At 48.2% G+C, this 27,539-nt stretch overlaps 1 protein-coding gene across 1 annotated transcript in view; it reads left to right on the top strand.

Moving 5' to 3' along the window:
• The window catches only part of LOC135805860 (laminin-like protein epi-1), a 90,616-nt gene that overhangs the window by 32,725 nt on the left and 30,352 nt on the right, over positions 1-27,539 (top strand). The window contains exons 30-50 of the mRNA XM_065319979.1: positions 271-451; positions 1,057-1,200; positions 1,613-1,764; positions 2,283-2,462; positions 2,695-2,760; positions 3,027-3,138; positions 3,756-3,946; positions 4,855-5,028; positions 5,421-5,537; positions 5,676-5,833; positions 6,991-7,129; positions 8,425-8,530; positions 8,699-8,818; positions 9,193-9,375; positions 10,845-10,993; positions 11,517-11,714; positions 12,178-12,219; positions 12,503-12,663; positions 13,127-13,283; positions 13,681-13,874; positions 15,013-15,172. Coding sequence (XP_065176051.1) covers positions 271-451; positions 1,057-1,200; positions 1,613-1,764; positions 2,283-2,462; positions 2,695-2,760; positions 3,027-3,138; positions 3,756-3,946; positions 4,855-5,028; positions 5,421-5,537; positions 5,676-5,833; positions 6,991-7,129; positions 8,425-8,530; positions 8,699-8,818; positions 9,193-9,375; positions 10,845-10,993; positions 11,517-11,714; positions 12,178-12,219; positions 12,503-12,663; positions 13,127-13,283; positions 13,681-13,874; positions 15,013-15,172 — 3,084 coding nt within the window. The remainder of the gene's footprint in view (positions 1-270; positions 452-1,056; positions 1,201-1,612; positions 1,765-2,282; positions 2,463-2,694; positions 2,761-3,026; positions 3,139-3,755; positions 3,947-4,854; positions 5,029-5,420; positions 5,538-5,675; positions 5,834-6,990; positions 7,130-8,424; positions 8,531-8,698; positions 8,819-9,192; positions 9,376-10,844; positions 10,994-11,516; positions 11,715-12,177; positions 12,220-12,502; positions 12,664-13,126; positions 13,284-13,680; positions 13,875-15,012; positions 15,173-27,539) is intronic.

Here is a 27,539-nt window from a genome sequence, read left to right as displayed (position 1 = left end):
GTAGTCATGTCCATTGCACTAGAGTTTGTGTTTGTGTTCGTGCTCTCATTGCACATGGTTCATTTGCCATTGATGATCACAAAGCAATGCCTGCACATCAATAGATTGCTGCATCAAGGAACCATAGTTGTGTTGTTTTGCACATTAGAAGCTGTGAAGTGTCTAGAAACTTGTTTTTCAATAAAAATTCAAGTGCATGCAACTCTAAAAATTATACTTGGTCCTGTTGAACTTTGTTTTTCTGTGTGAAACCCATTGTTCAAATCACAGGAGTTCACGTACAGATTAGAGACTGGTGAATGTGGCCCGTGCACATGTGATGTTGTTGGATCGGTGACGCAACAATGCGATGTCAACACGGCGCATTGTGACTGCAAGCCACACGTGGTAGGAGACCACTGCGACCGCTGTGCTCCGGGTTTCTGGAACCTTGCAGAGCACGGCTGCCAACGTAAGGCTTCCAACCGCTGCCACAGTGTGTTGTATGGAAAGTCTTTAAATTGCTTGGCTGAGTGCAGCTTGAAGCATACCAATCTGCCTTCAGTGCAATAAGCCTAGGTAACACCAAGTCTGCTATCTATGCTACATTTTGTCATTGGTGTAGGAACATTGATTCATAGTCTAGCAAACTGCGAGGAATGAAATAATTGAATAGCGGACAGGATTGCTTTTCTAGTATATATGTATTTTCATGTCTGGGCTTATGTTTGTTTTCAGTGTGCAGTTGTGCCAGACATGTTGTATGTATGTATATTCTATTTTATTTTTACTTTCGATTAAGATTCCACTAGGCCGATTGGTATTGCTGCTAACGGCTTTTGTTAACGTCATTTCTGTCATTTCATTGTATTGTATTACTCTTCAGACATCAATCCTGAATGGCATAAGCGAAAGTGGCACCCCTGCCACCTACGCGGACATAATTGTGTTAATAAACCCTGTGTTTATTTGTGTGTGTGTGTGTGTGTATGTGTGTGTGTGTGTGTATGTGTGCGTGTGTGTATGTGTGTGTGTGTGCGCACGCGCGCGCATGTGTGCCCTTTTTCGCCTCAACAGCATGCAACTGTACTGAGAAATGGTCAGTGGATGGCACTTGTGACCAGACAACTGGTGACTGCCTGTGCAAACAGGCTGTTGTGGGGCAGTTCTGCCAAGCCTGCCAAGCGCGGCATGTACCAAATGGAGAGGAGGGCTGTGTTGGTAAGTTAAAAAGCTACGGATAGCCACAGTGATTTTCACTACATTTTACTGCCAGGTGTGTTTCCTTCAATACCCCGTAATATTTTACAGGCAAGTTGTTTGACATGAATGACCAAAAAGGCAGCATCTGATTACATGCAGGCCACTACATTAAAACTTTGCCATCACACAAGGCTGGAGTCAACACTGTTTAAGTCACTCCACCACTTTGTTATACCACTACTCAAGACTAACAGAGTTGCCCCTTTTCCAGGAGAGCAGCCGAGATCAGTACAAAACGTCCGTGAGTCCTGTGGTAACAAGCTATTAGTTAGCAAAAGTCAGTGCTGACTTTATCCAGTAGCTGCATGCCTAACATTTACTGACACACTGTATGGATTTTTGCTTCCGGTTTTCGCTCGTGAATGTGTAGCATGTGATGAGTGCACTGATTCGCTGTTCGATGAGATTACGGTCATGAGAGCCATGCTATTAGAGGTAACCAATGACTCCAGCTACTTTGACGCTCTGGCTGCTGCACGCACACAACTGGACAACCTGACCGATGCTGCAAGAAGGAACAATGTGAGAAGCTTGAAGAGACAGTTTACTAACTATTACTTACTATCAAGCACAGCATTTTTGTTTGCACTTGAAGCATTAATCCACAGCCACGGTTTCCTCAGTCGTGACTGCTTGAGCCTTATCGTGTTGATGAGTAAGAGGTATGCAGTTCCTCATCCATCCTGTTTTCAAATGATAACGTCAAGACATGTGGCACTTCTCCGAAGTGCACGTTTGACACCGCAGACTAGCACGGCCCCTGACACCCTGAAAGTTGTACGAATGCTGCTTGGCACGTGGCTTGTTTTGTTGAAATCTTTTTCTGTGCGCACAGTAACATAGCAAGCCGGCTATATGCACGTGTCCTTAATACTATGATAATGTAGTATGAACTGATTCAGGGCACCAGCTTTTCGCTGGGGTCGGATTTCACTGAGTGCAACTGTACTACGTTATCTCCAAGGATGCACCCCTCTTTTTCCAATTGGAATAAGGTCGATCTGATTTGTTTTTTTCTTCTACGCTCTTCTTTTTTCCAGATGCGCCGCTCAACATTGCAGTCTTTTGTCATTGCCGCGTATGCACTGCTGGGCTATGACGTCACTCCCAGGATGGATGACATCATGGCTGGACCAGGAGTGGATGTGTCAGGATCTGGTTTTGGACTATCAGGGTCGGGGATGGAATCAGATATGCCCACACGCGATAATTTTACTCAGGTATGGACAATGTTTCTATTGTAATCGAAGAACTTTGAGAATACTAACATATAACAATACAAAGAAGTTGAAACAAGTGTGACTTTAAAATGGAAGAGAAAATATAAATGTTGCACCTCAGTAAATAATATCAATGCACACCGGATTAATTAAACACAGCTAGATCATGCTGAAGCTTGGACACATGTAGGAGAAAACGCTCAGAAATTTGATTTTTTGTTGTCTGTTGCAGGATAACTCTGCCGCATCAAAGCTGGATGAATTGTCTTCTCTTGTGAGCAATCAACTCGTCGCCAAAGTAGGTCAACACGTTTTTGCATATCCCATTCAGTTTGCATACGACTGGTACAATGTTCTTCACATTACAGTGTCTTTGCCCTGATCAATTTGAGCTGCAAGCAAAGATACAGGTTCGAATGATCCTGTGCATGCCGCCTTGAGTTCTGTGTCATGTCTGGTCGTAAACTCGACGTGGGCTATTCATGGCTGTATGCCAGGTATGCCTTTCCTTAACCGACTCATACCGCTTTGATCTGTTGCACTCTTCTCCTTTCTGCCTGCCAGGTGCTTGATCTAGCCAGTGTTGCTGCCAGCCTGCAGAGAGAAGTGGATGAAACGGATGAGGTGCATCGCTCAACCGTCGACCATGCAACTGACGTGCTTCGCAGAGCTGACCGTGAGTTGGTCCGAACTTTTCATGATAATTTCCTGCATGCACAAGTGCAATGTTGCACTATTCCAGGAGTATGGATACATGTACTTAGTAGCTGTATGGTGTATACCGCTATTGCAGTAAACTTTGAAAGCCCTAGTTTGAGGATTTCAGTATACAAGTAATAGATATGGAATGCGGACATAGTTTAATTAAACGTCATATTTGCCTGATGATCGTAGAGATACGTGAAACTCGGAGTTGTGACAAAGCTTCCAATCTCTCTCTTGTGAACGTCATATTTGTATATTTGCCATATTTTTAACCGTCATATTTGCTTTCCACACAGCGCTACAAGACCCACCCTCTCCTGGCATATATACCGGCATGGCCAGTACCATCCTCATGTTGCCTGATGATTGCAAAAGCATGAAACTTTAAATAGCGACTAACAAGCCTTGATTGCCCTTGTTGTCCTGTGTATTACGCTCTGCCTCCGCCATGGTGTGCATTACGCTCTGCCTCCGCAGTGGTGTTGAGCACTGTCAGTACACTGGGTGCATCCTCCGGTGTATTCCGAATGATAAAATTGGATATGCACTAAGACCGTTTTTCTCTGTCTTCTTTTCTATTCCTGGTAGGTATGATCGAACGTCTGTACTTTGCCATTACCATGCTTATTCGGACCAATGTCCGTCATGGCCAGGATCTATCATCTGCTCGCAAGATGCAGGAAGAGATTCGTTTGAATAGCGATGAGATCTCCGAATCGCTGGAGGAAATCAACGAAGCACGGGAACTTGTCACCGAGTTGAACACCATTTCTGTCAGAGTATGTTACAAGCCATTGTCCTGAGCGTTCAAGTTCACTACTTGTGCAGTCATACTTGTTGTTGATTTGATTGGCGTTGGTTTGCTACTTTCCACTTGATTTATTGCTGCCTAAGTTGACGTGTGCCTTTGCAAAAAAGTCCCCCCCCCCCCTCCGAATTGTTTTACTGCGATGATGAGGTGTGCATCTGCACCTAGATCCATGAAATTCAAGCACATTCATCCTCTTTATTGGCATCACTAGGCACATTCAAGCCGCTATTCAAAGGTGTTGCCCATGCCCCTTTATGTATAATATGTTTCATTGCCAATCAGGGAACTTTGCTGTCAAGGTTTGCACGAAATGCCTATTTGTAGTATCAGCCACAGTGTACGGTCTCAGGTCGGATTTTTGTCCAGAAATATTGTGACTTATACCCAGTAAACACTCAGTTTGCTGCCTGATGATTGATGGTTCAAACATATAGCACTGAGTTGCAGCTGTAGCCTTCTTACTTTTTATTCATTAGTGAGGTTCTGCTCTACGCTATGGGCACGCAACGCGAAGAATCCCAGAAACTCTCTTTGCGTCCCCGTAACGTAAAGAAAATCTGTTCTGCGCTACGTCACGTAGAGAGTTCACGTAGAATGTGTACTGGGAATTTCCCCCTCCATATTTGGCAGTTTTCTGCCTGCATTTGATCGATACCCTGCAGAACCTCATCTATGCGTAGAAATCTGGACCCAAAACACACGAAGCCGTGGACTCCAACCCAGACACCTGCTCTCTATGTGATTTCTCTACATTTCACGTATAGCTGAACCTCTCTATTGTGTTTTTGTGAACCACGGAAAGCATGTACTAGTATGGCGATTGTTTTTCTTGCATTCTAAGATCATTGATGTTGATTTTGGCTATTTTGAATGCAGGAGCAAGGTCGCAATGACAACCATACGGTTGCGATCCGCACAAGTCAAGACGAAGTGCGGTCACTAGCTACGCTGGTCGAGGCATTGCGCAATGCCACTCAAGGCACACGGCGGATCACAGGGCGAGCTCAGCGGCGCATTGACAATGCTCGCGCCAGTCACGACAGGTCATCGGTGGGTCACTTTTGAAGTTCTATTGCAATTGAGTAGTTTGCTTGGGACCTACATGACCTTTTTCATGCCATACAGTGTCTCAATTGTTGCTTTCCCGGTTTTCAGCAGCATGTTGTTTAGGAGAGAAATGCTGCTATGCTGATTACTGTTTTCATGGACACATCACAAGCGCCATGCCATATAGCTGCCAATGATAAGCTTTTTGCCGGAATTGTAATGCATTCACTAGCTGTCCCGGTTTCGACCTAGAAACATTAAGATCAGTAGAGGGGAGGATGGGGGTGGGGGGTGAAGGATGCCATAGAACATGGCTATGCCCACGCATGGCCTGACTGTCTTGGTGTGCAACACTGGTTTTCTTCACCACCTGACTGTTGTTGTTTTTTCTGCAGCAACTCGTTGTGAATGCGTCCGAGCAACTACAAAATATCCTGGCTGATGTGCAACAATTGGCTGTGATCATCTCTGGCTCTCTTGAATCTGTGGCCAATGCAACCAGTGATGTTGACGTAAGTGGAGTCCCGAGGTGCATGCATCCTATCATGCTGTTGAGTTTCTGGTGTAGGAAAGTCTCTTGTACATGCTGTGGATAGTGTGAAGCCTCGGGTGACTGGTCATGTTTGTATCAACGTTATGCTTCATTGTAGGCGACTAATGATGCCATTGAAGCGATACGAGCCGCCACTGAAAGCCTTGTTAGGATCGTGGAAAAGTCCCAGAATGATTCCAATTTCATCCAAACTGAGCTGACGTCAATCAAAACCAGTCTGAACAGGCTCATTCAAGATCTGGACAGCTCAGAAACGTAAGTTTGGCAACCAGCAACGAAAATGTTCTGAAAGCCCTTGGAAGTGCGGCCTCCTTAGCTTTCAGCCTAAGAAAAAGGCCTGGCCCTCTTTCGATCGGTATAAGCTGGTTACACAGCATTGCCAACTCGGGCAAGCATGTGCTACGTCGAAAATTAGCATGTTCTACGTCGAAAATTAGCATGTGCTACGTCAAAAATTAGCATTGTTTGTGGTTGGCATTGTTGGTATCAGTTAGCCTCTCTGGATGCAGTCTGCCTTCCTGTAGGGATTTGCATGCAACGCGTGGGTATTTACATTTACACACACACACACACACACACACACACACACACACACACACACACACTTGTACTTGTACTTGCTCACTGCCAAAACTGGTCACGTGGGTCTCCCCGGGAGAGGGGAGAGAGAATCAAAAGGAATCTTGGAAAGATGACTCAATTGGCCATTGAACCACCCAACGGCCGACACCCCCTGAAATCCCCAAACTAGGGTGGACTTGAAATGATCCCACTTATGGGCTCACCACACCTCAATAAGTGGGTGAGGACAAGGTGCAGAAAAAGGATTGACGGCATCAGGGTATCCGTCCCGGGATCCAACTGCAGGTACCCCTGCCCCCAGTGAAGGTAATACTTGCTACTAGTGCGGGTGGCTAAATCAGAGTGGATCTGATATAAGCTTCACTAGCACCATTGATTACACAAGAGTTAATCTAGCCAGAAGCAGTCCATGGTTAACAGATTAACACACACACACACACACACACACACACACATACACACACACACACACATACACACACACACACACACACACACACACACACACGCGTACACCATGTGCAGCTATGACCAGAGAACCATGCAAGTCTGCACGCCCACAGCCTATACACCCACTGGAGATTTTTGATTTGCACTAGGTACCTGGTGGACCACATAACTGGCAAAGCCATATTAATCTTAAAAGTAACAGGATATAACCGTGAGGGAGACTGTTGCCTACAATGTAGGCATGTCCTAGACTTAGTAGAAGTGGTGAGTCCTAGATTTGCTGATTTTAAAACTATCATCATTTCCAGGCAATAGCATTTGACATACTGTAGTCATATGTGAAGCATTCTGTTGTGCATCTAATTGTCCACACTGTGCAGTGCCTTTGAGACTGTAGTAACTACGGGCAACAGATCCGCAGCTGCAGCAACAGCTTACAGAGATATCACACAGCTGATTGCTTCAGCACTTAGCAATGCCTCTGATGCTCTTCAGGCTGCCAACACGACGCTGAGACTGGTACGTACCTACCTGTGATTGAAGCATGCGTCTTGTGATATTTTCTTGCTATCTATGAGTATGGTTCGTATTTTCTCGCTTAACGGTCCCTTCAAATTGAAAGTCGCACCCCCATTTTAACGTTCCTGTCCATAGCCAGCAATCGCATGTCATCTCGTACATTGAAAATCAACATAATTTTGCGAATCGACCTTTTTTTCAGGATCACTTTTCAACGAGGACGAAGCAAAGTCGGTCGAACGAAGCCTAGAGGAAGAAAATCACCCTCTCCACTTCACCATCACGATACTGACATACATACGAGATGAAACAACTAAAAAATTCACAAGAAAACTGTACGACCATCATCTTTGGTCTGACTTTGGTCTGAGAATTTCTATCACGATCAAAAATGTACGAGGAGCACTCAAAAATCAGCCACAGACGTACCTTTATCGCTCTCTACTCCTTTTTCAAGGCACAAAAGTCGACTCTCCACTTTCAAACCAGGAACCAGACATACCAGTGGTCCTTTTCAGCTGCTCCACGAGCGCAGGAAATGTTCACCAAGGGGCGCAGAGCAGCATCCATTCCAGAAAAATAGCTAAAATACGAGTGAGACTGCATGCCTGAGTACATGAGTACATGTATGAGTACATGCAGAAAATAGTCACTTTCAGCGTTTCTGCTCCAAACAGCAACTAGCTTCGACTAGAAACAAAGATTACACCAAAGGATCAAACAACAACCATTTTCTGCAGTTTTTTTGCAGATGGCTTCCTTGTGCTTGGCCCAGCACGCCAAAAATCACACCTCGGAGGAGTACAAAAATTACAACTCTCAGATGTCCTTGATTGCTGGCCATGTTATAATTTCAGTGTTTCGTGAAAGAATTCACCCCATTGGATTTCTTGTGCTCATTCTACTTCTAATAATTCTAGTAAATGGTTGTGAGTGTTCTTTATAGATGCACTGATGAGCATTACTGTAAAACCGGAAAGTCTAACGAGTCACAAAGTCTAATGTTTTAACGATCAATTTTTTTCATTGTTTGAAGAAACGTTATCGCGAGATATCTGTGTAAAGATGCGCATACAGATGGGTGGCCAGGTAGCCATAGCTAAACTTTCTGCACGTTATCACGCCAAAATTACAAAAACGTTAAACTTTTTGTTCGTTAAATTTTCTGGTTTTACAGTACATCAATCCCAACCATTGGTATTTTGACTACTATTTTCTGCAGACCATATAGCCGCTATCTTTCTTACACATGTCCTTGATGTGGCGTTGTCTCTCCATACATTGATTAACACCAGGCACGCAATCAAACACTGCAAGGTATGCCAGAGCGTGCCAGGATGGCCAATGAAGCATCGGAGGCCATAGAGCAGCTGCTAGAGGAACTCACGAGGCGGTTCGAGGGTGAGGCAGTTTGCAGCGATGGCGTGATCTGTCTCTTTTGATTGACCTAGAACTGCTTATAGTTTCTTTATTTTTGTAACAATGAGAGATTTAACTCTGCTATGCCGCTGTGAATGTGGTATTCTTGTGCAGCATTTATGCTATTCGGCTTGGTGTTGTTGTTCTTAGATTCTGCCTCGCAGCTTGCAATGATTGCAAGTCTGCTAGAAGCCGAACAAGGCGTACACAACTCCACGGTTGACAGGCATACGTCTGGGTTGGAGCGGCAGACCGAGGTGGCAAACTCTGGTAAGTTGGTACTCTGATGCCTCTAGATATGAGAGATTCTCGCTGTCAAATGGGAAGTAGTTGCCTTTTACATTTTCCAACAATGGGAGAATCCTGGTTGCGCGGAGTTCGAACCTACAATCAGATATTTCAATTGAATGGGACAACGCACTTCAGCGCAAGGATCCATCCTTGTTTTCCTTTCTTTTCTAGCGTATCCATGTAGACTGACGGACTTGCTTCACTTGATCCAGGCAAGAAACACAATGTATATACTAGGCAACTTGGCTGAGGTCAGTATCGGGTCGACTATGTTTGTTGCCCTTTGGTAATGCAATATGAAAAGACAGGTGGTGTATGTTCTATGTTGTATGGTGACTTCCGTGTTTGTTCAGATCCATCTAGCCGAATCACACCAATGCAAGACGGTGCTGATGGAATAAACGAAACCATCTTGATGAGTGACAGAAGTATCCGCAATACAGAGGAGAACATCACGAGACTCGGAGAGCATTCAGATAGGATCCAGAGGGACCTCAATACCATTGACAGGAGCAACAACCATGTTAAAGATGTCTGTAAGTTTGGGTTGCACAGTATATGACTGTAGCATCACAACAACAACAACAACAACAACAACAACAACAACAACAACAACAACAACAACAACAACAACAACAACAACAACAACAACAACAACAACAACAACAGCAACAGCAACAGCAACAGCAACAGCAACAGCAACAGCAACAGCAACAGCAGCAGCAGCAGCAGCAGCAGCAGCAACAGCAACAGCAACAGCAGCAGCAGCAGCAGCAGCAGCAGCAGCAGCAACAGCAACAACAACAAGAACAAGAACATCAACAACAACAACAACAACAACAACAACAACTACAACAACTACAACTACAACAACATCAAACTGTGAATAGGAGAAGTATAGAAATTTTCATTCACTCTACCCAGCCCAATTCTGTGCAAGTTCACAGGGCTGTTCACTACGACTCGTACTTTAATGTTCGCATCCAGGATCCTGGGCTTTCCTCCTTCACCGACATTTGGCTTCACATAAATTCACTTCACGCTGTTCTTAACAGTTTCTTCACTGGTAAATACCAGTGAAGAAGTTGTGTACTACCTCCGACAAGCGAAACTTGGCGCGTTTTTGGTGTTGTTTTTTTTGCGTTCGTTCCACAACTTCACAAGGCTGCGAGGTACGACCTACTTGTAGCTCGACACAACCTGGTGCAGGAAGCCAAGCGACGAGCTGGTCAGTAGGACATGGCTCAGACTTCGTCAGAGGTAGACGGGTTGCTGAGGCAGGTCAGTCTCTCGTGTACCAGCACAATGGTGCGCGCTTCCATTCTGCGAAGGAGAATCGTCGTGCTTTCGCGTTTCAACCCAAAACAAAGGACTTCGCTCTCTCTCCACGTGGTCACTCAGTCCGCACAGAGTCCAGACATCAATGTCAACAACCTGGCTTCTTTCAATAGCCTCCACAGCGATGTGTCTCTGGTGGCTAAGAAAAATTGCCAGGAATTGCAGCCGGCAATTTTGGGCTGTTGGTGAGAATACCGGGCACAAAGTTGGAGTCCCAGCGCGTGTGGAGGTGTTGCACAATTCTTACGACGAAATCCTGGAGAAAGGCGACGGAAATGACTACCCTCGACATCATGGATCGAGCACAGAATACAGGAGCGGCATCGATATTTCCCGAGTGATCACAGCAGAGGTACTTGCTGCAACTGAATCCGCTGCAATCGCATTTTCGTCTCACTACAGGGACAATTCCTTTTCACAAGAAGCTGCGATCGCTGAATCAGAGGAGAGTGATTCAGAATAACTGATGTCTCTAATGTCCTTGTTGAGCAATACAAAGTTGTAATTTGGTGAGTCAATCATTATTTTCGATTGTAAAGTGTGAGTTACTTCGAGTGATTTGAAGCAAAAAACGCGCCAAGTTTCGCTTGTCGGAGGTAGTAATAGAAATGCAGTGACATTGCTGACCACACCAAATACTACATAATTTATGATTGTTATGTTTCAGTGGATGGCTTGGACACCGAGCCCACGGAGAACACTATCAGGGATTCCGATACAAACATCGTTGACTTGAAAGGCCGAGCGAAGGCCATCATGAATCGCTTGGCTGGAATGCAGGAGAAGATCTCTTGGGCGCAAAGCAAGCTTGCTAATGTGAGTCGTTGATATTAGGAGACGTTCTATTATGATTTATGGTCAGCTGTTTGAAAACGATGTCCGGGACTTACACTGTCCATGCCTATAGATAGCCGGACCATGCAACAGAACCAAGACTAGATACTGATATTAGAGATTATGATTAATATGCATCATTTTGAAGAAGATAATCGTCATGGATTTGTGAACATGTTAATACCGTATTTATCCTATTATCAGTCACACTAAGTCATACCCCCACTTTCAGGTTGTGTGACTTCTATTTGGGAAATACAGTATATCAGTATTAGTCAGCCCGTATCAAGTCTTGCTCAAGTTGTGCGGGTCAGCTTTCTAAAGGTGCTATATTGAATGAATCTTCCATCTGGACATCGCTGGCACCTTATCCTGTAGATTAGCAAGTTCTTGCTAAACCTCCCATGCCTGTTCTTTCGGCCACACACCTTTGCAGTCTTTGCGTATCTCTAGCTGTTGAAACTATGAATTAATTTTCTCCTGTGGCCATTTGATACTCTTTCAGTTCCCCGGTGCTGTCAAGCTATCCACCGCAGAGGAAAGTCAAGAGACTGGATCAGCTCTGGAATTGTCTCTGAGTTCTGATGTGCGTGAAAGCTATGCCCCGTACACGGCTGTACGTTTCTCCATGAATGCTGAAGCCAAGCAAGGTAGTACCCTTGCTGATGGTCTTCTCTTCTACCTCGGTCCAGTGATGGAGGAAGTAAGGACATAGCGCTTGTGTACTTCCTACGTTCTGTGGGTCAAATCTTGGCTGTAGTTTGGTCTTTAATCTGCCTGCCAGTCATGTAGCCCTCTGTTTCCTTAGCCCTAGCTCGCTCCGTGTCTATATCTGGATGTCTGCCCACCTGCCTGGCTGTCTGTCCGTCTGTATATATGTTTATCTCTCTCCCTCTCTCACACACCCACACAAACGCACGAACATTCTTTCTCTCTCTCTCTCTCTCTCTCTCTCTCTCTCTCTCTCTCTCTCTCTCTCTCTCTCTCTCTCTCTCTCTCTCTCTCTCTCTCTCTCTCTCTCTCTCTCTCTCTCTCAACCTCTCCTCTGTTTCGTTCTATCACAACTAGTAAATTCCTACCACCTTGACCTCGTTGTAAATCTATCCAGAATGAAACAGCATTTACACTGTACTGATTGCTGTCCTATACTATGTCTTTCCCCACAGCCTGCTGATGCAATGGCAGAAGGTGAAGCACAGCAAGACTGGGTAAGTTGTGCATGAGCTTATCCAGTGGTAGAGTTGTGGTCTATTCAGTAATGGCACACCGTTTCTCCGTCCTTTGCTGATGTCAGGATATCCTCGAAGATTCCCACGATGGGCATTAGCCTTTGGGATATTCTGTACGAAGATGAAAGCAGTTTTAGATTTTTTTGCTTGGGAATGGCAAAGCATGAAGAGTTTGCAAGCAAAGTCTCGTTCTGCCCTCTTTGTTGATAAAAGCCAAAAAAAATGGGGCTCATGATGTTTGGCTGTTTTCCGTTCTGAACAGATTGACTCCATTCGAGTGTTTGCCAATGCTGGAACACTTGGTGCTACCGTCCGAGGTGGCTATCCACATGAAACCAGCACGGTATCCTTCTCCCTTGTTCAACCGAATGGTCAGCTGTTCCAATTGTCGGCCGGCCAGTGGTATCAGATCAACATTACAAGGTTGGTGCTTCGGCAATAGGTTGTTACCCAATAACCATTTTCAAAGGGTTGACTTATTCCTTGTCCATTAGATTCCCTTATCAAATACTAGAGCATGAAGGTCTGTGCTGCCAGACTAGCACAATTTAGGATTTTAGGAGCATCTGAACCTCTGTGCCTTGCTCACTGAGGGTGGTTGAATTCCTACGCATACAGAAGAGCCCGGAGTCTGACTGACTTTAAGATGTTAGCCGTGAATTTCTCTTATTCTAGGATTTCCACCGGTGTGCATGCGAAGGTTGGCTGTGCATAATCAGGGCAGCCGCCGTAGTAGCGGCTCATGCAGGCAAGTTTTCTGCGCAGTACTGGGGCAGTTGCTCAGTTAGAGCTTGCTGTGCAGCAAAGGGCCAGTCACCAGGGCAGTCGCTGTGGTTGTTGCTCAGACACTTATCACTGTATGTGTGGTATGCTCTTGTTCTCACAGATTAGGTAACTGGGATATCCGTGCGGATGTTGGTATACCGCTGACTTCATCAACCAGTACCATGCTCACGGATACACAGCCATTGACAAACGTGGCGAACGAGAAGTTTGACCTTCGCCGCGCTCGGTTCTTCCTCGGCGGCTTGCTGGATAGTGTGGTAGGCTTCATGTTCAGTGATACATGCATAGCACAGCGTGTATATTGAATGCTGACCAAACAATGCACGATGTCATGTATTCAAAACATGGAGCCTGTCCCTTTACATTGTGTTTGCAAGTTGTAGGTCAGTTTCATCAAACAGAAGTGTGTTTGAGTAGTATGCTTGCTGCCCGGTAATTGTGTACATGTATTTCCGGTTATGCCGCAGAAGCAGCCACGCTCACCATGTAAGGCACCCATACCAGTAGAGACTGCACGAGGAAGGAGCAATTCAGGAAGCAACCTTTCTTGATCACAGCTGATTTGGTCCATAGGCCATTCTTGTTTCTGTTCCGAATGCTTGCCTCTCCTTCTTACTCCATGCTTGTTCCCTCTAATTAACACTTCCTTGCCAGGTTGATAAGTTACCATCAGCAACAGGCACACCAGTGCACAGTGTTGCAGGATGTTACAATGAAGTGTTTATCAACAGTCAACCAATGGGTGTGTGGAATGCGTCCACGTCAGCGTTTAGCAAGTCAGGAGGAACGACCCCCGAGGAGCACACATGCCAGTCCTGTATAAGCAGTGGTGCTGACTACTGCAGAAGGTATGTTTGGCTGCCGCATGACACGGGTGTGTGACCGTTGTGTTGCAGCTACAGGTGTATACAGCATTGAGGTACAGGTGTATGTACTCGTGTGTGTGTGTGTGTGTGTGTGTGTGTGTGTGTGTGTGTGTGTGTGTGTGCATGTGTGTGTGTGTGTGTGTGTGTGTGTGTGTGTGTGTGTGTGTGTGAGTGTGTGTGTGTATGTGTGTGTGTGTGTGTGTGTGTGTGTGTGTGTGTGTGTGTGTGTATGTGTGTGTGTGTGTGTGTGTGTGTGTGTGTGTGTGTGTGTATGTGTGTGTGTGTGTGTGTGTGTGTGTGTGTGTGTGTATGTGTGTGTGTGTGTGTGTGTGTGTGTGTGTGTGTGTGTGTGTGTGTGTGTGTGTGTGTGTGTGTGTGTGTGTGTGTGTGTATGTGTGTTCAGTGACTGTACGTAAACATGGGATGATTGCAAGTATGCCTGACGAGGATGCCTGTGCTTGCAGGCATACGAGTACATGTACATGAGATCCAATGTAGATGCGCCTCTCATTAGTCTAAATGAAGGGGCCAATACCTCAACACCTTGTACCTTTGCCTCTGATACTGCCTGCAAATGAGAAAGGAGCTTAGTGTTCAGTTTCGATAATGATTCTTCCAAAATAATGAATTCCAAATTTTCGGGCCAGGCCCATCTTCAGGAATAAAAAATCCAGAATCGATAATGATTGTTCTGAGAAAGAGGTGAGATGGGTTGAGCACCAGGTGACTATGGACAAAAGTACACACGCCGAGGCAACTCAGATTGGATCGATATCCTGTAATTTTCTCTCGGAATTATCGGATCGATATCCTGTAATTTTCTCTCGGAATTATGGGATCGATATGCTGTAATTGCTTTCTCTGTCTCTATCTCTCTGTCTCTCTATCTCTCTGTCTCTCTGTCTGTCTCTGTCTGTCTCTGTCTCTGTCTCTGTCTCTGTCTCTGTCTCTGTCTCTGTCTCTGTCTCTGTCTCTGTCTCTGTCTCTGTCTCTGTCTCTGTCTCTGTCTCTGCCTCTGCCTCTGCCTCTGCCTCTGCCTCTGCCTCTGCCTCTGTCTCTGTCTGTCTGTCTGTCTGTCTGTCTGCCTGTCTGTCTTTCTGCACGATACATAACTGTATAGATCTCGCTCGGGAAGCTTGTCTCCAGCCACACTGAACACAGACGGTGGTAGCTATGTCAACATCCAGAATATTCTGACAAGGGGTGGTCAGAATGCAGTGCGAATGCCGTTCAAAACACCCACAGAGGATGGACTTATTGCGTCTTTCTGCGCGGAGTCGGTAAGTGTGGGGATACATCCAGCAAACATCGTTCAAATGTGAAATGCTACTGGATTGACGACTTGTCTATATAGACACGTAGGTAGAATAACACTCTCTGGTGCTGCTCTGCTTTTATTGAAGCGATTTTAGACTTTGCTGTAGCACTGGCAGTAACACTGTGCATCTACTACTTACACAGCTGCATGATGCCGTTTATTTTTTTATTTTACTATTATTATTTTTTCGGCAACGCAGATGATGATGATGATGATGATGATGATGATGATGATGACAATCATCACCATGTATCAGTACAGTGAGTAGTTAAACCCAACACGAATGAAAAATGTGAAATGGAATAAAAACAATATTTGTAAAAAAAAATAAAAATTAAAATTAAAATTCAATATCGAACACGAATAAAATAAAAATTTGTAAAAAATAAACAATATCGAACACGGAATTAATTCCGGAACTATCTACTCAACCAATTCATAATGCAATACCCGCACACTGTGTCAGTGATGGAACTCCGCTACCCGATCAACATGCAGAGACCACTCAATCACATGCTTAGAAGCCGCTCTCCACAATGGCCAACTCCCTCATCGCATTAACTGGACGATGGTAGGCCGAACGTGCACCGCGAATGCACATTATGGCTGCCCTGAGCAAAGCGAAGGACAAGCGACACCGCACATAGGCCATTAGCTGGGCATACGGTCGATCGGCAGTTGCCAGCAATGCACACAACCGCTTAATGAATGCAGTACACTCCGGAGCACAACAACCCGCCGTGGTAAAGACTAGAGGGGTAAATGAACCACGGTCGACATTGTTGATACGCTCGGCATACTCACTCTTCTTGCGGCGCTCATGTTGCTTCAGAAGATCACTGACGGGCTTGCTCTTGTATGATGCTGCATCCGGGTGGAAGACCCGGACATCGAAGAACGCATTCTGAGCCCGGGTCCAGAACCCACGAGCTCGGACATCAGCTCGGGCATCGTTCGCGGTGTTTGTTGATGCCGATAAAAACACCTCTAAATGAACCACGGTCGACATTGTTGATACGCTCGGCATACTCACTCTTCTTGCGGCGCTCATGTTGCTTCAGAAGATCACTGACGGGCTTGCTCTTGTATGATGCTGCATCCGGGTGGAAGACCCGGACATCGAAGAACGCATTCTGAGCCCGGGTCCAGAACCCACGAGCTCGGACATCAGCTCGGGCATCGTTCGCGGTGTTTGTTGATGCCGATAAAAACACCTCGCCTGTGATCGGAGCAAGTACAGGCTCGACTGCCACATCTGAGCATACCTCCGTCAGAAGATCCGCCACGATATCTCTTACTTCATTGTGGCGAATTGTCGGGAAACCTCCGCGGGGGCAAATCATCGCATGCGTGGCGTCGAACGGCTCCCCACACACACAGCTAGCTGGTGTGTCCAAGAGAGACCAACCATAGCGGAGAGCTAGAGCGTCGCGGAAGTCTCCCTTGGACAGATGGTGACCATGGTCTGCCAGAGGCAATACCCCGAGCCAACTCGACACGCCTTTCGTGGATAAACTCTCCAGCCGACGAGCCAGGGCAGGGGACGCACTGCTCTTGATCGTGACGAAATCATTCTGCTCCCTCTGACGACGGTCATGCGCTAGCCATGTCTTCTCGCTTAGGGCTGCCTGGCGAACATCCTCCGTGGAGTTATGGGTGTATTGATCATTCTGGTGTAAAATCTCCTCCACCTGAAGGGCCGTTACAGCTCTCGACGCAGGGAGCTCTGCCGTACCCATTTGCTGAAAACACGGCAGGGCCATCCCCCCCAGTCGACAGGGCAGGCGGAGAAGGTTCAATTCTTCTGGTAGGAAGGAATCACGGCCCGCTAGAGCAGGTAGAAGCTCCTCCGTGATCACCTTGTCAAGGTCGGTAAGGCATTGTGCAGGGAAAGGTACTGTACGCAATAGGTAGGTCCACCTACCACGTAAACCATGAGATATTGCAGCATAGGCAGCATGTGGCTCCGTTTTTGCAATCTCTGTAAGCTTCTTCAGCTCTTCCTTCCACTTCGCCACCCGTTGCTGCACACTTTCCGCGACCGCCTCTTCCGATCCAATCTCGGAGCCGAGATAACGCAAGCTCCCCGTGACAATCCGGATCCCTGTCCCGGCAAACACTTGGCGTGCTTCCTGCTCCAGCTCCGGCTTGACAAGGAGCTGGGTCTTTTCGGAGTTTGTGAAGTATCCGTATCGCCGTCCAATTGCCTGCAGCTCATCCCACCACAACCGGATCTGTCTCAGCCTACCTGCTCCGCTGGAATCATCCGCATACCAGCTCTGCCGGACTGATGTGTGCTGCTCCTGGAGACGAGTGATGATCGGTATGGTGGCAACTGCGTAAAAGGCCATGGAGAGGGGGTCGCCCTGAGTGGTTCCCTCACTCGACTTGACTTCCCCTCCACCTGCAACAAATAAACGTGCAGCCGTTTGATAGGAGTTCATGATGACGCTGGAGAGGACAGGACATAGCCGCTGGACATTGTGTAGCGCCGCTTCTCTGTTCAAGCTGTTAAATGCATTGCGAGCATCCACCAACAGCACTCCATCTGTCTCCTCGTCATTGTAAATCTGCTGCACCGCATGCACGGCCGCCTCTATCCCAGCTGGTTGGCCCGCACACTTCTGGATAAATCCGCAGGCTTTCTCAATATCCGGGGCTGCGACACGAAGTACCGCCTTAGCAACAATGCGCCTCAGCACCTCGCCAACCCCGATTGGGCGGACCCCAGGCTTCTTGTCCAGTGCAATTAGCCGACCAGCAAGAAATGGAATGAGGCCCTCCGATGGTATGACACGGGTCGCAAGCAAGCGGGCGCAATCAGCCATTGCTTCGCAAAGGCGTGTTGAGGCTCCTTTGAACGCCAAACACATGCGGCGCAAGGCAGCAGCATCCAGACCGGAAGGGCCAGCGGAGCCTTCTGTGTGCTCGGCGATAGACTTGAGGAGATCCGGGGTCAATGGGTCAAATCGAATGCCGTCCACCTCGGGGGGCTGTCCACTCAACAAGACTTCCGGGCTGGCAGCCAGCCTCTCTGGGTGCTTCTCCTGAAGAAGGTCCCTGACAGAGCTTCGGGTGCCGTCCTTTAGAGTGACCATGTCGTCTATTTTGAGCACTCCACTGTCATCATTCCCGCTATCCAATGAGCGCAGTGCATCGTGTACTCTTCCCTTCCTCATGTGTTCAGCAAACATGCGGGCTCTGTCACTCTCTCCTTGCCTCTTGCCACCCGGCCTAGAGCGAAACAAGGTGTCCTGCAGGCAACGGCCCTCCGCAAGCAGTGCATCCAAATCACCGCCCCGCCACAAAGCCATCCGCCTCTGAAGATGGTCAGCGTTAGCCTTAGCTTTGCTCTTACTGTGAGTCACCTGCAACATCAACGATGGCAAGACCGACAGATTATACATAGCACTCGCATTGGTGCCTGCCGAGTCAACGAAACTGCGAAGTTGTGCGGCAATGAGGTTGACAAAATCCTTTCCAACGGACCCTGTTGGAATCTTGAAAAATCTCTTCCTCCAATGTACAACCTCGTCAAACGCAGAACTGATTGCTGGGCTGGGCGGATCTAGCCGAAGTGCAGATCCCGACGGGCCCGACTGGCTAGAATGGTTGGAGGAAACTCTCTCCGGAGGTGGATCGGGCACAGAGTTAGCCTGACTCCCCAGCAAATCAACTGAAGGTGCCGTAGCCACTAGCGGTGGCATGTCCTGGCTTGGTGTTGACGCTGGCGAAGACGCTGGTGCTGACGAAGATGAAATTTCATGTACTCCATAGCGCTGTGTTTGCGGCTCAGAATTTTCACTGCTGGGGTACACTCTCCTCAGCCATGCAGGGGGCTGATTGTGCCAGTCAGCACCTCGGTCATGGTCGCTAGTCACACCATGACCATGACTGGCAGGCTGAAGCGCTGAGCTATCACCACCCAGACTATCAGGTCGGCTGTTAATAATAGCGCCGACATTAGCGCTGCCACTCAGACCATCGCTCTGGCTGTAGGAAGAGCCAGCTCCGAAACCAGGAGGGGCAGCGACACCTCTTGTCCTGTTTCGACACGTTGATGGAACGTTGCGACTTGGATAGCAATCCACACATGGGTTGTTAGAAATCTTGCACGCACATCTCTGGCACTTCCCTGTTAGTTGACACTGACAGCAAGGCATTACTGCTACCGGAGACGCCAGCTGGAGTAGGGATGCCGGCACGTCATACAGGCGCGAAGACTGGTGATTTCGCTCAGACCTGGACGCCAGAAGCTGGTGAGACTCTGGTAACACAAAGTATGAACAGAAACCAAAGAAAAAAGAGAACAAAACCCAACACAACACGGGAAAACAACAGCAGAGTAGCGATCTCATCCGAGTCTTCTTCTCCAGCTTCTCCTCCAGCCTCCAAGCAAATCCAGCACACCGTCAGAGCTCCAGAACGCCCAACCGACTCCCAACCGATGATGATGATGATGATGATGATGATGATGATGATGATGATGATGATGATGATGACTTTGATCACTTTGCGTTCCTTTTTATATTGAGTTCCAGTGCACTTTGTGTTCATTTTCCTCTCTTTTTTCATTCTATTTGAATTTTGATGTATTGCGTTTTTGCTTGCCCGTAGAAGAGGCTGTTCAAATGATGATGATGATGATTTTTTTTTTTTTTTTTGATGATGATGAAGCCACTTCTTTGGGCAAACAAAACACAATTTCCCAAGATGAAGGAGTGGAACCCTACACAAATAATAGTTTAAATGAATCCAACGCAAAGATCGTTTTTCCATGAAATACAACAATTGAACACAATTACATGCTTAAAGGCATGAAAGCAACAAAACAGCAACAAAACATCACATTTTTTAAATAACTATTTGGTAAAGTAACATCATCTGTCATTCAATATCTATCTGGTAAAATAATCAGCATTTGCATTTGAATATCTACTTGGTACTAATCATTCAACTGTTAAATGTCATATTTTTACCTGAATATCTATCACGACTTTTGCACATAATCTCGGTTATCACCGTTTCAAGCCCGTACAAGAGGCCGTTTCCAATGATGATGATGATGATGATGATGATGATGATGATGATGATGATGATGATGATGATTTTTTTTTTTTTTTTTTTTTTTTTTTTTTTTGATGATGATGAAGCCACTTCTTTGGGCAAACAAAACACAATTTCCCAAGATGAAGGAGTGGAACCCTACACAAATAATAGTTTAAATGAATCCAACGCAAAGATCGTTTTTCCATGAAATACAACAATTGGACACAATTACATGCTTAAAGGCATGAAAGCAACAAAACAGCAACAAAAGGGTAAGCGCCATACCAATCCCGCATGCACAGTCAGGACACAGCACGATACTTAACAAACTAGACCTGACTCGGCCACGGCAATCGAGACATCATGGAAACATCTCGCCGGATGGTGGTACCGTGACCGAGCCCCACGTATGCACAACACAGCAGCACGCAGCAAAGCAAAAGACAGCCGACAGCGGAGTAAACCAATGACCTGGGAATAGTGAGATCCCGATGACTCGGCCTGCATCTGGCACAGTCTCTTGAGGAACACATTGCACAGCCTCCCACAACCACCATGCACAGAGAACACGAGAGGTGTGAAAGCGGCTCTTTCTACATTTGTGACTCTTGGCCCATATTCGTTCCACTTACGCCGCTCGTGCTGCTGGTACAATGCAGGAAGGGTTCTGGACCCGTAGGAAGGAGCATCTGGGCAAAATACCCTTACATCAAAAAAAGCTTCCTCCCCACGGGTCCAAAACCCTCGAGCGGCTATGTCCAGGCGCGCATCCTCTCGGCGGTTCGTTGACCGAAGAGGAAACCTCTCACCAGAAAGAGGTTGCAGCGCTGGTTCTGTCGAAACGGCAGTGCAGACTTCAGTCAATTCCCTCGCCAGCAGGTCACGTATCTCGTTATGACGAAGTGTCGGGAAGCCGCCCCTGGTGCAACATAGCTGATGCTCAACTGAGAACAGCTCACCACACACACAGGTTGCTGGTGTATTGGCTAGCGGCCATGCATATCTCAATGCCAGAGCATCCCGGAAGTCACGCTTGGTGAGACGAAAGCCATGCTCCGCCAGGGGCAGCACGCTCAGCCATGAGGATGATCCTTTCTCCGTGTGTTCTTCTATTCGTCGCTTCGTCATCTCATCGCTCGTGTCCACTATTTTGTTCCTGGCTGCCTTTGCGCGCTCCCGGTTTTCGGTGTGGACGACACGCTTTTTGTGACGCATTTCATCGATCATCCTCTGAAAGGGGGTACCAGCACCAGCAACATCAGCAGCCACATCCGGTCCAGGGTTTGAGTTGCCAGCGACCTCCCGCGGCTGCACCTCCGTTGCCGTCATCGTGGGAGTGGGAGACGCTCCACCACGGTCAGCAGTATCTGCAGAAGCCGGCACATCTCCAGCGAGAGAAATTGGATGATGATGATGATGATGATGATGATGATGATGATGATGATGATTTTTTTTTTTTTTGATGATGATGAAGCCACTTCTTTGGGCAAACAAAACACAATTTCCCAAGATGAAGGAGTGGAACCCTACACAAATAATAGTTTAAATGAATCCAACGCAAAGATCGTTTTTCCATGAAATACAACAATTGAACACAATTACATGCTTAAAGGCATGAAAGCAACAAAACAGCAACAAAAGGGTAAGCGCCATACCAATCCCGCATGCACAGTCAGGACACAGCACGATACTTAACAAACTAGACCTGACTCGGCCACGGCAATCGAGACATCATGAGACATCGAGACATCGAGACATCGAGACGGCAATCGAGACATCATGAAAACATCTCGCCGGATGATGATGATGATGATGATGATGATGACACCCTGCTCGCAGCGCCATGTTGTGTCCTGCTCAAGGCAGACCAACTCTTCGAAAGATGAGAGAGAATCATCAGTAAAACGCAATGGCTTTTAAAGGGAAGCTGGCTGCAAAGGCGGCTTGAAAGGTGACATGTGAATGTGTTATGTGCAAGGCGCCAGAGGTACAGCAGTGCAGGGCCTAGGGTGCGAACAGTAGCACTAGCAGCCTGAGTGCCAAGACCCATGCAGGGAAAGGTGCTACAATATCACCACATGCCCCCTCGGCTTAAGTGCGACTTGGGAGCACTAACACAAAGAAAATCCTGAAACTGAAATTCGAAAATCACAGCGTAGCGCACAAGCAACAAGGGAAAAGCAAGAGAAGCATGCCCAGTCAATCTATGCACGTGGCCGGAGGAACCGTCTGTTCCGCCAGAAGCTGGACCCCGTCACTGTCTGCACTGTGTAGCTCCGTCCTCTTCTCGTGCATTTTGTGACCGTTCCTTCCATATCCCAGCGTTTTGAAGACTGGTTCTGGATCCATACCTTATCGCCTACGTGCAGAGGGGGCAGAGGTTTGCCAAGCTGTGATGAGACCTGCTGGGGAGCACTGCGGCTGTGGGCAGCGTACTGCTGCAGATTTGCAGGAAGTGTGGGAACCTTGGTCCTCGTTGGCCTTCCAAACAGCAGCTGGGCCGGGCTTGCTCCTCCTGGCCCAGGCGTGTTACGCCACTCCAGCAACCCTTCTCTGAAGGCACTGCTGTTATAGGCGTCACCTTTGCCAATTTTCATTAATAAGTGCTTCATGGCCTTGACCGCCGCCTCAGCCGCGCCATTTGACTGAGGATTGTACGGGCTGCTGGGGTCGTGGCAAATGTTCCACTCTGAGCAGAACGAAGCGAACGCTGAAGATCTGAATTGCGGCCCACCATCCGTCGTGAGGCGCGTAGGAACGCCAACGTCCGACATCCACTGAACGAGATGTTTGGTGACGTCAGACGTGGTAGCCGACCTCCCACAACGCCCAACAAATGGCCAGCCGGAAAACTTGTCGGTGAGAACCAGGTACTCGAAGCCGCCTAGGGAGAAGAGGTCCGCAGCTGCATCTTCGAACGGTCTGGACGGACGACTGTCAGAGAGGAGCGGCTCAGAAGGTTGGGAGGGGAGCAGCGTGATGCAGGATCTGCAAGTCTGGACGACGTTCTTAACGTCATTGGAGATCTGGGGCCAGTACACTGCTTGCCTGGCCCTGCGGAGTGTGCGGGTCTGTCCCTGATGAGAAGCGTGAAGTTGCTCCAGCGTGGTCTGGCGTAACCTTCTGGGAACGACAATACGGTGACCCAACAACACTATGCCGTCCTCGACCGACAGGTCATGCCGAACCTGCCAGTACGGGTGCAGATCGAGGTCCAGAGCAGCCTTGTCCACCGGAAAGCCGTTCTTTACGGCGTTCAGCAGCTTGAGGTATTCCGGGTCCGTCGAGCCCTCCGCCCGCACCTTCGTAATGCCAAGGTCGGGGAGGACTGTATGGCCTGTTTCCTCGTCCTCTTGCGACAGCTGACGGAGAACACAGTAGCAGTGCTCGATTTCTTCCTCACCAGCTTCATCGTCAGGGTCTGGTGCACGTACTGGGTGTCTCGACAGGCAATCTGCGACCTTGTGATCGGCACCCGGTCTCCACTGAGCCACGAACCGAAAAAGCGTTAGCTTCTCTCGTAGTCGCACGATTCGTGGAGACGTCAACTCATCCAGCGTCTTAGCATTCAGGATAGGAATGAGCGGCTTGTGATCGACTAGCAGCTCGAAATCAGCACCGGCCAGGAACAGTCTAGCCTTGTGGACTGCCCAGACTACCGCCAGCAGTTCAATCTCCGTTGCAGAGTACCTGGCCTCGGTCTCAGTGACGTGCCGTGAAGCACATTGCACTAGACGCCACCGCCCGTCCACTTGCTGCTGCCACAGTGCCATGCCGAGACCGTTTGACTGCGAGGCGTCTGTCTCGAGACGAAGCGGCTGTGCAGGGTCGAAGGTAGCCAACACTCGAGGGCTTACCAGCTCCTCTAGTATAGCTGTAAATGCCTGCTGCTGCGGATCCTCCCAGATAAACTCATTCTTTGGAGAGAGCAGAGAGCGGATCGGGGATAGAAGCTCCGCTAGTCGCGGCGTGAACGCGTCGAACTGCTGCACGAGTCCACAGAAGGATCGGATATCAGTGCGGTTGGTAGGGATTGGAAAGTTGTGTAGATCCTCCACCAAGCTTCGATCAGGACTGTAGCCGTCCGGCGTCACCACGAATCCGCAGTACGATGCTCTGGGTGCCGCAAAGACGAATTTGCGGCGGTTCAGTGTGATTTGGTTTTCCGAGCAAAGCTTGAGCACATTGCGAACCCTCTGGGTGTGCGCCTCAAGCTCAGTGTCGTACACGATCACATCCTCTACCACTTTCTGAAGATTCGAAAACCCGGCGAACACTTCGTCTCCTCTCCGGTTGTGTTCGTCACCTGCCGACACCAAGCCCATGACGTTCCGCTTGAAACGGTAGGCACCCCATGGCGTCATGAACGTTGTGAGCCTGGTGCTATCGTCGTCGAGGGGTACCTGCCAGTAGCCATGGCGAGAATCTAGGGTGGTGAAGTACTGCATCCCCATTGGGATCGACGCGACGACTTCCCGAGGTACTCGGGTTGGGTATGCCGGCCTCTTGACCCATTTATTTAGACCTGTCAGGTCCACCGTGATGCGCGGCTCACTGGAATTCTTCTTAGGGACCACCACCAGTGGGTGGCACCAAGTGTACGCTTCGCCGACAGGCACCTTCTCAATGACGCCCTTGCCCACCATGTCGGACAGCTGGTTCTGCACCGCGTCCCGCCACCTGAATGGGATGGAGCGAGCGCGATACAGGCGGCATGGCGACGCGCCATTGATGAGCTCGATGCGCATCGGCTCACCGCTCATGGGCTTGAGCGGGGTATCACAGAACACTTCTGGAAACTCTTCCAGCAAGGTACGTCGGATTTCCTCAGCCGCCGTCGACGCAGTACCTACTGACGTGTCTGCGACTTCGGATGCTTGCTTCCGAGGGATGGAGATGTTTGCCACGCTTTGTACCCTTAGACGGGAGTGAGGCCATCCATCCTCGAGAAGCCGCAACTTCATGCACGTGTCCTTGCTGAGCAGAGGTGTCTTCAGCTGCCGGAATACGTGCAGGGTCGACACGGTGGTAGTGTCGCTCAAGGACAACTGAGCCTCGAGCTTGCCCATGGAATCCAAAGCTGTACCGTTAGCTGCCTTGACATCAGCTGTGTCCGGCACTAGATTCATCCTGAGGCTTGGGTCGATACCATCCAGGTCGGTAAGACTGATGGCGTCCACATCCGCGCCCGTGTCCGGCAGCCACCCGATAGCGCATGACGATCCTCCCTGGATCGCGACGCCAACCGTCACCAGCTTGTTCCTAGAAGGACCAGCCTGGTTGACAAACAGCGAGTCGACAGACGTCGTTCCTGGTGAGGGCGAGGTCCGCTGTTGACAAACCCTGGCAAAGTGACCCACCTTGAGGCACAAGCGGCATGTCTGGTTATAGGCCTTGCATTGGCCCTTGGGGTGAGTCTCCCCACAAAACCTGCACGTGCCTACGTCCGACTTCAGCGTCTGTGCCTGCGCCTGCTGACGCTTGTAAGTGGACTTCGTTGCCGCCGCCAACGCCAGGTCGGGCAGCTGCTCACCGAGGCCAGATTCCGTATCGGTAGCGGATTCGTATGCAGAGCATATCTGCATGACCCGATCGAGCGATAACTCACTGGCATACTCTTCTTCGAGCACCCGTCGTTGCATCGCTCGATCCCTTAGGCCACAGATGAGCCTGTCGCGGAGCCGGGTTTCCCGAAGTTGGGCCTCATGGCCGCACAGTGACCCACATCTGCCGCACTGCAGACTATCTGGGTAGCTGCACGCATCATGCAGCTGAGACAGACCCGAGAAGTACTGGCTGATACTCTCACCTTGTCTCTGGCTCCTGCCATGGAAGGCCTTGCGGTCCAGTAACGGGTTTCTTCGCTTTCTCAGGAAAGCTTCCAGCTTCTGGATAGCAACCCGCTCATCATCGCCGTCGGCTATGGGAACTACGCCCGCCTGCCACAGCCGCACCCAACCATCATTGAGAGCTGTACGGAGAACTGCTTGCTGTGTAACTGTACCTGCGTCTCTGCATAGCCCAGTCAACGACACGTAGTCAGACCACTTGACTTTCCACTCGAGGAAACCAGCTAGGTCTATCGAGTCTGGACTGGGCAGGTGGGGTATTTCCGCTCTCCGGGCCCACGGTCCTACCTCTGGCTGTCTTGAGGTGGATGGTGGCGGGCCGCTGCCGGCAGGCTGGCTTGACTGCGCCATTGTGAGCCTAAGCAGAATCTGCTGCTGCTGGCTGAGGGATTGGACGATGGACTGCAGCAGGCTTCCTTCTTCTTGAGTTCCTGGCTGCATCCGCTCTGTCAACCCGTCGTTGATTGCTGCTGCTTCCTCAGCCTTGGCCTTGACAGAGGTTCGTGTCTTTCGCTGCGCCATGTTGTTTTTTATATTTGTAGTTCTATTGTTGACATCTTTTGTCTTTTCTTTGGGTTTTAAAAGGTTAACTTCATCCTCGTGTTCCTATTGCCTTGTATTGGAATTTGCCCATAAAAGTGGCTACGGTGTGATAATGCATTTCTATAAATTATTTCGTGTTTTAACATTATTTTCAGAAAATTGCTCTTACAATACCTTGCGTTTCATATTCATAATATTGTTGCCCGTAAAAGCGGCTTGGCCACATGATGATGATGATGATAACATCACATTTTTTAAATAACTATTTGGTAAAGTAACATCATCTGTCATTCAATATCTATCTGGTAAAATAATCAGCATTTGAATATCTATTTGGTACTAATCATTCAACTGTTAAATGTCATATTTTACCTGAATATCTATCACGATTTTTGCACATAATCTCGGTTATCACCGTTTCAAGCCCGTACAAGAGGCCGTTTCCAATGATGATGATGATGATATGTACCCGCCTGTCGTTTTGCCTCTTGAGGTGGGCCATTACGTGCTTTCGTGGTTGCCGAGGGTCTTATAACAGACGGCGGGTGAATTCCTTTGTGGCCCAGTGTCGTTTGGCCGCATAGTGAATTTTTATGCTATGCCTCTCAACAATATCACTATGGATAACATCACATTTTTTAAATAACTATTTGGTAAAGTAACATCATCTGTCATTCAATATCTATCTGGTAAAATAATCAGCATTTGAATATCTATTTGGTACTAATCATTCAACTGTTAAATGTCATATTTTACCTGAATATCTATCACGATTTTTGCACATAATCTCGGTTATCACCGTTTCAAGCCCGTACAAGAGGCCGTTTCCAATGATGATGATGATGATGATGATGATGATGATTTTTTTTTTTTTTGATGATGATGAAG

The sequence above is a fragment of the Sycon ciliatum genome, chromosome 1, assembly GCF_964019385.1.
Source record: "Sycon ciliatum chromosome 1, ocSycCili1.1, whole genome shotgun sequence".
NCBI classification, from domain to species: domain Eukaryota; kingdom Metazoa; phylum Porifera; class Calcarea; order Leucosolenida; family Sycettidae; genus Sycon; species Sycon ciliatum.
Note: the sequence above shows the minus strand (reverse complement) of the source record. Positions and strands in the feature narration are given on the sequence as shown.